This window comes from Hipposideros armiger, unplaced genomic scaffold, assembly GCF_001890085.2.
Source record: "Hipposideros armiger isolate ML-2016 unplaced genomic scaffold, ASM189008v1 scaffold_38, whole genome shotgun sequence".
Lineage (NCBI taxonomy): Eukaryota > Metazoa > Chordata > Mammalia > Chiroptera > Hipposideridae > Hipposideros > Hipposideros armiger.
The window spans coordinates 3,528,663-3,542,326 of NW_017731388.1; the positions used below are offsets into that span (position 1 = coordinate 3,528,663).

A 13,664-nucleotide genomic window follows, 5' to 3' on the forward strand; every position below is an offset into this window, starting at 1 on the left:
TGGGGGGCGGGGGGCCTGGTGAGCCAGTTGCTGAGGGAGGGCTTGGAGAGAGGCTGAGGAGGCAGCTCCTTGTGACTCCAACATTCTGTCCCCTTCACTTCCCCACCCCACCCCGTGTGTCTCAGAGGCCCCTCGGTTTGAGTCCATCATGGAGGATGTGGAGGTGGTGGCTGGGGAAACCGCTCGCTTCGCTGTGGTGGTTGAGGGGAAACCACTGCCGGATATCATGTGGTACAAGGTCAGAGGGTGATGAAGCCCTGGGGGGAATCCAAGCTGGGGCTGGCCAGGAGCCGGGGAGGAAGGGAGGGATTTCCTGGGAGTGTGGGAGGGGTCCTGTGGGCCTTAGGAGGAGGGGAGCTGAGACAGAGAAGAGCAAAGGTGTTGCCAGAGGTGCAGTTAGGAGAAGGAAGTGTGACCCAAGGGTGCTTAGTGATGCTGGTGGGGATTTGAGGAACCAGGGGACTAATTGGGGGGTGCGGGGTTATTAGTGGAAGATAAGGGTGGAGCCAATTCTAGGTCCTGGGATGAGCAAGGCCCCTGAGGCGGAGAGGTTCCTGGCCCTCCGGTAGGGCTGAGATTGGGTCTGTGGCATCGAGGTAAAGCTGGGTCCCAGGTGGAGGTGAAGCCAGGTCCAGGCTGGAGGTGACGACCCACTCTGCAGGATGAGGTGCTGCTGACCGAGAGTAGCCATGTGAGCTTTGTGTATGAGGACACGGAGTGCTCCCTGGTGGTGCTCAGCTCGGGAGTCCAGGATGGAGGCGTCTATACCTGCACCGCCCGGAACCTGGCTGGAGAAGTCTCCTGCAAAGCAGAGTTGGCTGTGCATTCAGGTGGGCTGGAATTTAAGGGGAGAAGGGCAAAGTGCTCACCCCCAGAAATCTGATGGGAGGCCCTGGTCCGGAGTCACTCACCGGGCCCTGCACTCCTTGACCCCCACACCCTCCAGCCCTAGCGTCCTTCCTCGGGCGCCAACATTCTTGCTCCTCATCTGTGTCCTCCCTCTACCCTGCCCGCCCGAGTCTCTGCCCTCATTTTCTCTCGCCCTCCCCATCGAACACCAAGAATCTCTTCCCCAGCTCAGACAGCTATGGAGGTGGAGGGGGCCAGGGAAGACGAGGAGCAGCGAGGAAGGAGACTCAGCGACTTTTATGACATCCACCAAGAGATTGGCAGGTATGGGGCTCAGAGGGGCTCAGTGTCGGGGGGTCAGGAGAGCCTGGGGCTGGGGCTGGGAGGGTGTGGCGAGCCAGGGCTACAGCGATGCCTGAGTCCCATCCTCTCCCCTGTGTCATCACCCAGGGGCGCCTTCTCCTACCTGAGGCGTGTGGTGGAACGGAGCTCTGGCCTGGAGTTTTCTGCCAAGTTCATCCCCAGCCAGGCCAAGCCAAAGGCATCCGCGTGGCGGGAGGCCCGGCTGCTGGCGAGGCTTCAGCATGACTGCGTCCTCTACTTCCATGAGGCCTTTGAGAGGCGTCGGGGACTGGTCATTGTCACCGAGCTGTATCCTGGGACTGGCTGGGTGTCTGGGGGACACGTGGCCTGAATGACTGGTCCTTGTGACAGCCAATTAGCAACATGTTTCACACTTTACAAAGTGGTCCCATTGACAGCTGGGAGAGGCTGACTACCTTTACAGAACGTTCCCATTTACAATTGGAAGTTCTGAATGCGTGTTACAAAGACTTCACTGAGTGGAGTCTGGAGACTTCTGCGAAAACCAACATTTTTTAGCCCGTTTTTTTTTTTTGTTTGTTTTTTAGCTTAAACTTACATAGCATTTAATGTGTGCCTGGCGGTGTTCTAAGAGTTTTACAAATATTAACCTATTTAATCCTCATGTACACCTATCTCATGGAATTTTATCATCCCCATTTTTCAGATAATGAAACTGAGGTACGGAAAGGTTAAGTAACTCCCCTGAAGTCATGTAGCTAACAAAAGGCAGGTGATTTTTATCACAAAATGCAGGACTTTATATCTGAACATTTGCAGTGGTCCCATTTCAGATGAGCATCAATACTTCGATTTATTTGGAGGCCGTTTCCATAAAGAATAGACTTTAGCCTTGCATGAGAGCTATGGTTAAACAAAGGCACACTGTGGCAAGCATATTGGGTGATCAGCTTGTCACTCCCACTAGCAAGGTGACGATGTCCTTCAAACCATCTTAATCTGCATTATTAGAACCCAAACCTCAGCAAAATGACCAGTTATTTATGTGTCTTGGACCTTCTAGGTTACTCTCAAATAGAGTCAAGAAGTTCCATCTACAGTCAACAAAATTCTGCTCTAACTTGATTCTTATAAATACCTCACAGGGTAGGCGAAAAGATAGGTTATCCCCATTTTATACCTGAGGGAAGCTAGACTCAGAGAGGTTAGGCAACTTGCCTGAGATCTCACAGCAAGTGAGCGTTCAAGCAGGGTTGTCCCATCTGTGCACCCAGAGAACAGGGAAGGGTGAAGATACAGTCGCTAACTGGTATCAGATGTGCTTTAAGGGAAGGAGAGCCCTGTGCCAAGCTGGGGTCTGACTTGAGCTCTGGGGGTGGAGGGCACTGCCCAAGGAGGGCCAGGCAGTTGGCACTGGTCACTGTTCTCCTTGACCCAGGACGTAGCTGCACAGAGGAGCTGCTGGAGCGAATGGCCAGAAAGCCCACCGTGTGTGAGTCTGAGGTGAGGGCAGTGGGTGGCAGGGGTCAGGTTGGGCACTAGCATTCACCCACCTGAGCCCTGAGAACTGAGGGGTGGGTCCTGGGCATGCCACCTATGCCCGTGAATAGACCAGGGGTGGTGGTGGAGAGCACTGTTAGGCAGGCAGCAGAGTCCCCTTCCCCCATCAGACCAGACCCCCACCCTGGGACTTGCACTGTCCTCTGTAAATCTCAGCAGACCCACCCTGGCTCCTAACTGTTGTTTCCCAACATTTCTCACATAAACACTCCTCAAACATTTCTCCCAGAAGGAGCCCTACCTAGATTCTTCAGTCTCACTGATGTCCTGCCATGTAGAACTGTATGAGTTGTGCACGGCACAATTCTCCTTATTATAAAATGTAAATGGCTCCCTTCTATAGTTGTGCTGTGCCCGACCTGTGTGGCTGTACATGGAGGCAGTGGGCCTCAGCAACCCTAGCCTATGTTTCCACCCCCTCCCCCAGCCATCTGAAGGCCACTTCCCAGGCATGGCCTCTTGCCACAGTCCTGGTGATCAAACATAATACCCCACCCTTCCCCCACGGACTCTGGGCCACCTGTTTCCACAGATCCGGGCCTACATGCGGCAGGTGCTAGAGGGAATAGGCTACCTGCACCAGAGCCTCGTGTTACACCTGGATGTCAAGGTGAGGTGCAGGTGGGGTTGGGGAGCAGGCAGCCCCCGTGGGAGCCAGGCAGTGGCGTGTCCTCGCCTCTTCACTCCGCTCCCACACCTTGCCTTGTGTCCTGCAGCCTGAGAACCTGCTGGTATGGGATGGTGCAGAGGGCGAAGAGCAGGTGAGGATCTGTGACTTCGGGAATGCCCAGGAGCTGACTCCGGAGGAGCCCCAGTTCTGCCAATACGGCACACCCGAGTTCGTGGCGCCTGAGATCGTCAACCAGACCCCTGTGTCTGGCGTTACCGACATCTGGTAACGTTGGCGTGCTGAGCTGCTGGGGCGGGCCAGGGCGGCTACCCTCAGTGCCGTGCTGGGGACGTGCTCACTGGCAGAGAGGAGCTTCACGAAGCCCAGACTCCTTCTCTGACAGTTGACGGGGCCACTTGCCCATGTTACTGCCTACTCCTCATCAAACAGGGATGGCCTAGCCACACAAGGCCTCAGGCCTGTCAGTCCTGAGTTCTTGTTTCCCCTGGGTTGTGGGCCTTCCCCTCTGCAGCCACTTTGCCCCCCCGCAGTGAGGCAGGCGTGGTCCGATCGTTCCCAGACTCCTAATGATTCCCTTGGCTGGCCATGCCGTGACCTTTGACTCTACCAGGGATGTCTGGACCTTTGGGTTCAGCGTTCTCCCCAAAGGAGGCCGCCCTGTGTCCATGTGTCCACAGTAGTGTTCACAGGGAGGACATTAGATTCATGGTAGCTGAGAACTGCTCACTTCCACTGGGAGGTGGGCTGTCCTCTCACCAACCCACTCTCCTTTCTCCACAGGCCCGTGGGCGTCGTTGCCTTCCTCTGGTAAGGACCTCTCTGCACTCAGGACTCTAGCCTCCGGTGGTCTCTTAGCAGGCCCACCCCTTACATTTGCAGGGCCTGGGGCTAGAGAGCAGTTGGGGGTCTGCAGCCCACCTCTTCTCTTCCATACCCCCTTCTCCTACCTGCATGGCAAGGGGTCCCATATGCATGAATGTGGATACCTCAGCCTGCATGTCTAAGTCTGTCCACCACCACGCCCCTCCATAAGGGGCGGGCACACTAGCTGGATGGAGAGAGGCCAGTGCAGACTCAGTGCCATTTACGCAGGAACTACAAGGTCTTGACTGTCCAGCAGGGACTAGAAGGGGTAAGCTCAGGTTCAGGGGGGCATGTTCCCTGGCCACAGACTCCTCACCTCAAAGATAGGCCATGGTGGAGGAGGGTCAGATCAGGTCCTCTTAAAGTGTGGGCCCAGGGCGGGGAACTGGTTGCCCAGGTCTCAAGGCAGTACTGCCTCCCCACCTATCCCAGGGAGTGGTGAGGGCAGGACAGACAAGAGTCTAAAAGACTACCTTCTGCCCAGATTCATGCAGACTCTGCCTGCCCCACAGCCCCGGGACCTCCACCTGTCCCCCGCCCTGTGCTCTCACTGGCATCCCATCATCTCTGCCTGAGCCCCAGAGTCCTGCCCACTTCTCACTCAGCCCTCTCCATCCCTGCAGTCTGACGGGAATCTCCCCGTTTGTTGGGGAAAATGATCGGACAACATTGATGAACATCCGAAACTACAACGTGGCTTTCGAGGAGAACACATTCCTGAGCCTGAGCAGGGAGGCCCGGGGTTTCCTCATCAAAGTGCTGGTGCAGGACCGGCTGTGAGTACTTGGTCAGAGGAGTCACCCACCTGCAGTGTCCCCTCATGCCACCCTTACTTCTGCCCGTGCCTCTGCCCTTAGACTTTCAATCCCCCAAGTCCTTAGAGGCCCCCTGTTTTACCAAATATGTATTGACTGACTGACTGAATTAATGTATGATAAATCCCTTCTTAATCTTCGTTCCTTTACAGGAGGCCTACCGCAGAGGAGACCCTGGAACATCCTTGGTTTAAAGTGAGTCTAGTCTAGTTCTGCAAAGTCGTGGTAGAAGAGATAGAGGGAGAGAGAACATTATTAACAGCTCCATTTATTGAGTACCTACTGTGTGCAGTTACCATGATAGGCATTTTATATACTTATGATCTGTCAGCCTCACAATAGCTCTGCAAAGGAAGGTATTACTCCTAATTTGTTGATAAGGAAACAAGAAGCTCAGGTTGGGATATCCTGGACTCCAAGGCACAGGTCTGGACCCCCCACCCCCATCGTGAGGGTCTGCATCAGGGTTCTCCCTGGCTCTCAAGACAAGCCCTGGTCTTCCCCATTCCTGTGTGCCCACCTCTGTCCTGCACTGGGCCTACACACTGTGGTTGGTCGCTGGCCTGGACTCTTGGTTTTGAGTTCTCTGTGGGCAGAGTTCTCACTCATCTTCAAACCCAGCACCACAGGGCACAGCACCAAGCTGTGAGGGGGGTGAGGTTCAGCAAATGACCCAGAAAAAGCAACTGAATAACATGCATTGAACATTGTGCTGGGTCAACTGAAGGCTGAGGTCAGTCTGGTATCTGTCGTTGGAGAATGATCCTTGTCTCCCAGATCAGAAACGAGCTCCAAAGATGACAGCTTGGGTGGTTGGCTGAGGGAAGCATCTGTCTTGGTCTGGCCCACCAAGGCTCCAGATGTCTGGAGTGCTGGCTCCACATGGAGACAGATGGTGAGCTGGGCATTGGGGCCCAGCTCAGGGGCTTAAGCACAGGCCTCCCAGGGCAACGAGTGTACCAGGACAGGGCCTTGAGCCCTGTATAAGCTCCGAAGCCCACCCCACAGGAACCACCGATTTTTGGCCCCTCCACTTACGTTCAGTGGATTGGTCCACATGTGGGCACCTTGATTGTGGCAGTTGTGACAGATCCAAGGGGAAGGGGACCCTCAGGAGTCGACTTGATGCTGCTCAGTCCACTGTCCCCTCTTGGGGACTTTGTCTCTCCATCGCCAAACATTGAGGGTCTAGGTTGACAGAGGACTTTCCCTAAGTCCCTCTTTCCTGGGTTTGCAGACACAGGCAAAGGGCGCAGAGGTGAGCACGGATCACCTAAAGCTGTTCCTCTCCCGGCGGAGGTGGCAGGTAAGTTTGGCTGGGCCCTGCTACCGTGCCTTGCACCATCTCATCCTGCAGCCTCCTCTCTAACCTTGCCATTTCATGTACCCTCACATCCTGCTCATCCATCTTCATCTGCTTTTTATCCTCTCTAACTCCCAGCTTCTCCTGTGTCCCCTGACCCTCTCTCCCGGCCGTAAGCCTTTCCCCCCAGAAATGAGGTGGGCCTGAGTGGGTCAATCCAGCCTCAGGGGTCCCTCTGGCCTGATTCTAGTACTCTGTCTCCAGCGCTCCCAGATCAGCTACAAGTGCCACTTGGTGCTGCGCCCCATCCCTGAGCTGCTGCGGGCGCCCCCGGAGCGGGTGTGGGTGGCCGTGCCCAGAAGACCACCCACGAGTGGGGGGCTCTCATCCTCCTCTGACTCTGAAGAAGAGGAGTTGGAGGAGCTGCCCTCAGTGCCCCGACCACTGCAGCCCGAGTTCTCGGGCTCCCGCATGTCCCTTACCGACATTCCCACTGAGGATGAGGCCCTGGGGACCCCAGAGGCTGGGACTGCCACCTCGATGGAGTGGCAAGAGCAGGGAAGGGCTACCTCTCAGGACCAGGAGACCCCCAGCCCTCAGGCTGTCCCCTCCCCAGGCCAGGAGCCCCCTGCTGGGCCCAGCCCCCTGCGGGGAGAGCTCCGAAGGGGCAGCTCTGCTGAGAGTGCCCTGCCCCGGGCCGGGCCGAGGGAACCGGGCCGGGGCCTGCACAAGGCAGCATCTGTGGAGCTGCCACAGCGCCGTAGCCCCAGCCCGGGGGCCACCCGCCTGACCCGGGGAGGTCTGGGAGAGGGTGAGTATGCCCAGAGGCTGCAGGCCCTGCGCCAGCGGCTGCTGCGGGGAGGCACTGAGGATGGCAAGGTCAGCGGCCTCAGGGGTCCCCTGCTAGAGAGCCTGGGGGGCCATGCCCGGGACCCTCGGCTGGCCCGGGCTGCCTCCAGCGAAGCAGCACCCCAACACCAACCCCCACCTGAGACTCGGGGCCTGCAGAAGAGCAGCAGCTTCTCACAGGGTGAAGCGGAGCCCCGGGGCCGGCACCGCCGAGCTGGGGCGCCGCTTGAGATCCCTGTGGCCCGGCTTGGGGCACGCAAACTACAGGAGTCTTCCTCCTTGTCTGCCCTCAGTGAGACCCAGCCACCCAGCCCTGTGCGACCCAGTGCCCCCAAACCCAGTGCCGCCAAGTCTTTAGAACCTCCTGCCACCACACCCAGTGATGCGCCCCGTCCCTTGGTACCCCAGCCTGCTCAAAAGAAGGCCCCAGAGTCCAAAGCAGAACCAGTCCCAGCGCCCAAGCCTATACAACCCCCTGTGGCTCTGCAAACCCCAGCACACCCTCTCACACCCTATGCCCAGATCATGCAATCCCTGCAGCTATCGGGGTCCACGCAAGGCCTCTCACAGAGCCCTGTGGCACCTGCAGCGGAGCCCAAGTCCCACCCGGCTGTGTTCGCCAGGGTGGCCTCCCCAGCCCCGGGAGCCTCCGACAAGCGAGTGCCTTCAGCCGCGGCTCCCTCAGTGCCAGCAGAGAAAGCCCGGGTCCCCACGGTGCCCCGCAGGCCAGGTAGCAGCCTCAGCGGCAGCATCGAGAACCTAGAGTCAGAGGCTGTGTTTGAGGCCAAATTTAAGCGCAGCCGTGAGTCGCCCCTGTCGCGGGGGCTGCGAATGCTGAGCCGCTCGCGCTCCGAGGAGCGCGGCCCGTTTCGCGGAGCGGAGGAGGACGGCATGTACCGGCCCAGCCCGGCAGGGACGCCACTGGAGATGGTGCGACGGCCGGAGCGCTCCCGCTCTGTGCAGGACCTCAGGGCGGTCGGGGAGCCGGGCCTCGTCCGCCGTCTCTCGCTGTCGCTGTCCCAGCGGCTGCGGCGGACGCCGCCCACGCAGCGCCACCCAGCCTCGGAGGCCCGCGGCGGGGACGGGGAGAGCTCGGAGGGTGGCAGCTCGGCGCGGGGCTCTCCGGTGCTAGCGGTGCGCAGGCGGCTCAGCTCCACGCTGGAGCGGCTGTCCAGCCGGTTGCAGCGTAGCGGCAGCAGTGAGGATTCGGGCGGCCCGTCGGGCCGCAGCACCCCGCTTTTCGGACGGCTGCGCAGGGCCACGTCAGAGGGCGAGAGTCTGAGGCGCCTCGGCCTCCCGCAAAACCAGCTGGCCGCCCAGGCTGGCGCCACCACGCCTTCCGCGGAGTCTCTGGGCTCCGAGGGCAGTGCCACGTCGGGCGGCTCAGGTGAATGTGTGAACACGAGTGGGTGGGCAGGGGCCTGTGCGGGGCTGGGGTGACGTGCAGAGTGCCGAAGAGGGTGGGGTGTGCTGGAGTAAGGTTCTGGGAGGAGGAGAGGGCCAGGGACACCCACCAGAAAGAGGCTGAGGAGGTACTGGAGGCCCTGAGAATGCAAGTGGCAGGGCTGGAGCTGCTAGAGGCTGAGGGGCAGAGGCTGGCTTGGGAACAGGACAGGCCCGAGGCTGGATGGCCTCTATTTCTCTGGGCTCAGGGCTGCAGGGAGGTGGGAGCTGGCTGGGCAGGTGCTCAGGCCCCTGGGTCTCCACAGCTTCTGGGGAAAGCCGCAGCCGGCTTCGATGGGGCCTCTCTCGCCTGCGGAAGAACAAAGGGTCCTCACAGCCAAACCTCTCTGCCAGCGTCCAGGAGGATTTGGGTCACCAGTATGTGCGCAGCGAGTCAGGTGAGAGAGGCCTGCTGGGTGAGCAGGCCCTCCCTGCCCTAGGGGAGAGTCCTAGCTAGGTGGGAGATGGACCACCCGGAGCAGCCCCGGCACTGGTGGAAGGTTCCTGGAGTCAGGAAAACAACAATAATAATAGCCGCAGCTGCCATTAATGAACAATGCCGAGTCTCTTATTAAGCCCCTTACGAGCTCTGCCTCCCTCAACCCTCCCACATTGTTGAGGAACTATTTGTACCGTGTCCGTATTTTACAGGTGAGGAAACAGAGGCTCAGCCATGCTAAGCAGCTTGTCGCAGGCACAGAGCTGGTAGTAAGGGCAGCAGCCAGAGAGTTGGACTGTATGACCCTGGGCCACCAGACCCCAGAAGCAGCTTTGGGAGACCATACTAATGTCTGTCTGGCTAGCCTCCTTCCTTGTGGGAGAGCCTAGAAGGTCTCTGTAACTGGGCATCGTTCTGAAGGATCTCAGGGTAGGGCTCCCCTATCCTTGCAGCCCCCATGCTGATGCGTGTAGGCTTCAATGTATATGCAAAGACACTTTCTATCCTAGCCTAGAGGCCCACGATCTGGACTGTGTCCCCAATTCTCCATTTCTCTACAGTCCAGAACACTTGATTGTACCTCTGGCACCCCTGCCCCCGCAGAAGGCACTTCTTCATGGACAAACAGCCTTCGGGGCTCTTTGCTAGGGGGAGGGGAACACAGGATATCTCCTGGGCTGCAGGGAGGCAGGTATTCCCCACCTGAGGTCACCCTGGTCCCTCACTGGAAAAGGGGTACTACTCAAGGAGGCCAGGTTTCCCAGACCATCATGCAGAAAGAAACAGGCCCACCAAGCCAGGCGTATGCAAGATACTTATCAGTCACCAGTTCTGTTTTGTCCCAGTTTTCTGATAAAACTCTGAACCATTCCAGCCATGCCTCTGCTGGGCTTGGCCAGAGGAGCTGGGGCGACTTGTCTTGAGGCAGTGGGCAGTGGGGGCTGTAGTGAGGAAAGAGGAGGGAGGGAGGCCTGCTGGTGGGGGCAGGGGTGGAAAAGGAGAGGGAATAAGACAGAGAAGCCAGCAGTAGAGGCCTGGGGACAGCTGATCCTCCCAAGTCCGTTTTGCTTGTGCAGCTGATTTCCTGCTGAGGCAGTGTCCCCTTACCTCATCCTCTCACCCCTCCCCGCAGAAGAAGGCTGTCCCATGTCCACTTGACCAACTAGGGCTAGCCCCTGGGGGGATGGAGGTAGGACTGGCAGAGCTGAGCCAGGGTCACCTCTCCCCTCTCCTCCTGGCCCCCCTCTCTCTCCCCCCTACACAGCACCTTCACTTGGTCCGGAGGTGGCCGTGGACAAAACTGTATTGACTTTAGGTTGTTGGAGCCTCAGTGTGGGGCCCATCCTTGGGGAACATGAGTACAGTGAGAAGGGCAAGCGTACTGCTGTTCTGACACCCACTCGTGCTGAGCATTCCTCATCTGCCCAGCTCACCCCCACCTCCACTCCCTCCGGGGCCTTCAGACAGGCAGCAGCTAGGGCTCCCAGGGGTATCTATCCCTCAGCGTTCTCTGCCCACGTGAAAAAAAACCCATCTACCCACCCACACCCGCCCCCAGTGGCCAGGACCAGATTGGGATATTTCTAAAGAGACACGCCAGGGAGCAGGAATACAAGTCCACATGGCGCTAAGGCTCCACAGGCCAGGTTGCCTTGGGGCAGATACCTTGGCTGGTCTGCAGCCTGGCCCATGGCCCGTTCACTAGCCAGCTGTGAAGCCAGCTTTGTTGAAATAACCTCTTTCTCTGGGGGTCTGTGCCTGGCTTTCTACTGGACATATTAACAAGCTAATAACCATAACAACAAGAGCTAACGTTTATGAGCGCTTATTATATCTTAGACACATACTAAGCACTTTATATGCTTCTTGCAATTCCCGCAACAACCCTATGAGCTTGGTGTTATTCTTTTCCTCAATTTACAGACAAGACATGGTCCAAGGTTGTGCTGTCTCGTGCCCCTTCAAAAGCTCTCACCACTTAGCTGACCTGAAGGAGTATTAGAAGGTGTAGATGAGGGGTGAGGGAGGCTGACACAGTTCCAGACTCTGCCTCCATTTTGCCTTGACTTCAGATCTTTTGAGACTGCACATTTTAATTGGACATTATGTTCAACCCCAAGAGTCTCAGCTCAGGTCCCCAGCTCCTCTCACTTGCCTTGTGGTACCTCAGAGGGAGTGAACATTGCTGGATCTTTTTCTTTTTTCTTCTTTTTTATTTTTTAATTAGTTTCAGGTGTACAAAACAATGCAATAGTTATACATTTCACTCCTCACAGTGACAACTCCCCTCCCCCAATCCACCACCCCCCTTTGCTGGATCATAACCACTGCAGTTTTTCAATATTTATTTGTTTTTTTAATTTAACAAATGCATATAGGGTACTTAAATGTAGTGCCAGGTCTTGCTCTAAGCAATTCACCAACATATGAGGTTGCTAACAAGCATCTTCAATACTCAGTGAAAAGAAAAGATAGTTCCACACCCAGTGAGTGTCTGGGGAGAGCGATGCTCACCCCAAAGAAAATTTCTCAAAGGTGTGGCATGGGGTTCTACTTCCCACATCTGACTGAGAAGAGAAAATCTTTTCTTCTGCTCCCCAGCTCTCACTCAAGTCCTCCCCTCCCTCATCAGTAAGTGAGCTGGGGTCCCCACAAACCCATCCATGGCTGTCTGCTCTCCCTCTAGACTTTCCCCCCGTCTTCCACATCAAACTCAAGGACCAGGTGCTGCTGGAGGGAGAGGCAACCACCCTGCTCTGCCTGCCGGCAGCCTGCCCTGCACCCCGCATCTCCTGGATGAAAGGTAAGGAGATTACTTCTCCCCAGAGAGGGGCATAAGCAAGTGGCCTTAAGGCCTGGGGCTGCTTGGGGGGAGTGGCAACCGAAGAGGCCTGGAGCACCACATGTGCAGCCTTACTCAGCTCCTCTTCCTCCTCCCTGCCCCCAGACAAGCAGTCCCTGCGGTCAGAGCCCTCGGTCACCATCGTGTCCTGCAAAGACGGGCGGCAGCTGCTGAGTATTCCCCGGGCGGGCAAGCGGCACGCTGGACTCTATGAGTGTTCAGCCACCAATGTCCTAGGCAGTGTCACCAGTTCCTGTACCGTGGCTGTGGCCCGTGAGCCTGGGGCAGGGACCAAGGGGGCCGGTGATGGGGGATGTTGAGGCAGGGCTGGATGGGCCCTAAGCTGGAGCCTAGGAGCTCACTGGGGCTCCCCTCCTCTTGCCAGGTGTCCCAGGAAAGCTAGCTCCTCCCGAGGTGCCCCAGACCTACCAGGACACGGCGCTGGTACTCTGGAAGCCAGGAGACAGCCGGGCACCGTGCACGTACACGCTGGAGCGGCGGGTGGATGGTGAGGGACTGCACAGGCTGGTGGGGGAGGGGTGCAGGTGGAAGGTGGAGAAGCCAGGGAGACAAGAGCCCTCCCCAGGCAGAGGTCCCCTCCCTGGGCTCCTTACAGATAGCACTGGGAGTTTGGGCCATGCCTTCTGTGACCTCAGCCCCTCCCCCATGCTGCCTGCAGGGGAGTCTTCCTGGCACCCTGTAAGCTCAGGCATCCCCGACTGTTACTACAATGTGACCCACATGCCAATCGGTGTGACCGTGAGGTTCCGTGTGGCCTGTGCCAACCGTGCTGGACAAGGGCCTTTCAGCAACCCTTCTGAGAAGGTCCTCGTCAGGGCCACGCAAGGTCAGTGAAATGGAGTGGAGGGTGGCCAGAGAAGGAAGGGGACCTCGAGCCCAGGGTTCACTCCTTGGAGTACCATGGTTTTGCCCCAGGGGGGGCCATAGTGATGATTTCTTTTTCCCCACTTAGATTCCTCTTCTCGGCCACCTGCTGCTCACCAAGATGCCCCTGTTACCTCAGGGCCAGCCAGGGCCCCACCTCCGGACTCTCCTACCTCACTGGCTCCACCCCCGACCCCCACTGCAGCTCCTATTCCCCCAGGCCCCCAGTCAGCTGCTCACAGCCCCTCATCACCTCCTAGCCAGGCCTTGTCCTCAATCAAGGCTGTGGGTCCACCGCCCCCAACCCCTCCACGAAAGCACAGGGGCCTGCACGCTGCCCGGCAAGCAGAGCCCACCCCAACCAGTACCCAGGTTCCCCCAAGTGAGCCCGAATCTTCTGTCTCTGGCACTGGGACCCCAACCCCAGCCTCCACCCCTCAAGGGGTTAAACCAGTGTCTTCCTCTACTCCTCTGTATATGGTGACATCCTTTGTGTCTGCACCGCCAGCCCCTGAGCCCCCAGCCCCTGAGCCCCCTCCTCAGCCCACCAAGGTAACTGTACGGACCGTCAGCCCAGCCAGGGAGATGGTCAGCTCCCCTGGGGGTGGCCCCCCCAGCTCTCTGGGGCCAGAGGGCACCACTCTTCGACAGGGCCCCCCTCAGAAACCCTACACCTTCCTGGAGGAGAAGGCCAGGCAAGCAGGGCCAGGGACGGGAAGGAGAACAGAGGGGGGCGTGGGTGGAACATAAGGGACACAGGGATTCAGAGATAAGACCAGACTCCGGGCCACGGTGGGGGAGGTGCTGAGATTGGGTCCTTGTCACTACTGAGTTCAAATTTTCTCTGGGCCAGGCACTGT

The 13,664-nt window shown here is 58.1% G+C and overlaps 1 protein-coding gene across 11 annotated transcripts in view; it reads left to right on the forward strand.

The window, feature by feature from the left end:
- Positions 1 to 13,664, forward strand: part of SPEG (striated muscle enriched protein kinase) — a 56,581-nt gene that overhangs the window by 39,343 nt on the left and 3,574 nt on the right. For 10 of the 11 annotated variants that reach the window (XM_019638264.1, XM_019638260.1, XM_019638261.1 and 7 more), the window contains 18 exons: positions 126 to 238; positions 662 to 830; positions 1,077 to 1,173; positions 1,300 to 1,500; positions 2,619 to 2,676; positions 3,266 to 3,343; positions 3,450 to 3,628; positions 4,145 to 4,171; positions 4,852 to 5,004; positions 5,196 to 5,238; positions 6,281 to 6,349; positions 6,611 to 8,582; positions 8,905 to 9,036; positions 11,764 to 11,880; positions 12,025 to 12,192; positions 12,305 to 12,427; positions 12,599 to 12,766; positions 12,893 to 13,499. In XM_019638264.1, the coding sequence (XP_019493809.1) occupies positions 126 to 238; positions 662 to 830; positions 1,077 to 1,173; positions 1,300 to 1,500; positions 2,619 to 2,676; positions 3,266 to 3,343; positions 3,450 to 3,628; positions 4,145 to 4,171; positions 4,852 to 5,004; positions 5,196 to 5,238; positions 6,281 to 6,349; positions 6,611 to 8,582; positions 8,905 to 9,036; positions 11,764 to 11,880; positions 12,025 to 12,192; positions 12,305 to 12,427; positions 12,599 to 12,766; positions 12,893 to 13,499 (4,474 nt within the window). Of the gene's footprint in view, positions 1 to 125; positions 239 to 661; positions 831 to 1,076; positions 1,174 to 1,299; positions 1,501 to 2,618; positions 2,677 to 3,265; positions 3,344 to 3,449; positions 3,629 to 4,144; positions 4,172 to 4,851; positions 5,005 to 5,195; positions 5,239 to 6,280; positions 6,350 to 6,610; positions 8,583 to 8,904; positions 9,037 to 11,763; positions 11,881 to 12,024; positions 12,193 to 12,304; positions 12,428 to 12,598; positions 12,767 to 12,892; positions 13,500 to 13,664 lie in introns of those variants that run through there. The other variant, XM_019638271.1, reaches the window with a different exon arrangement.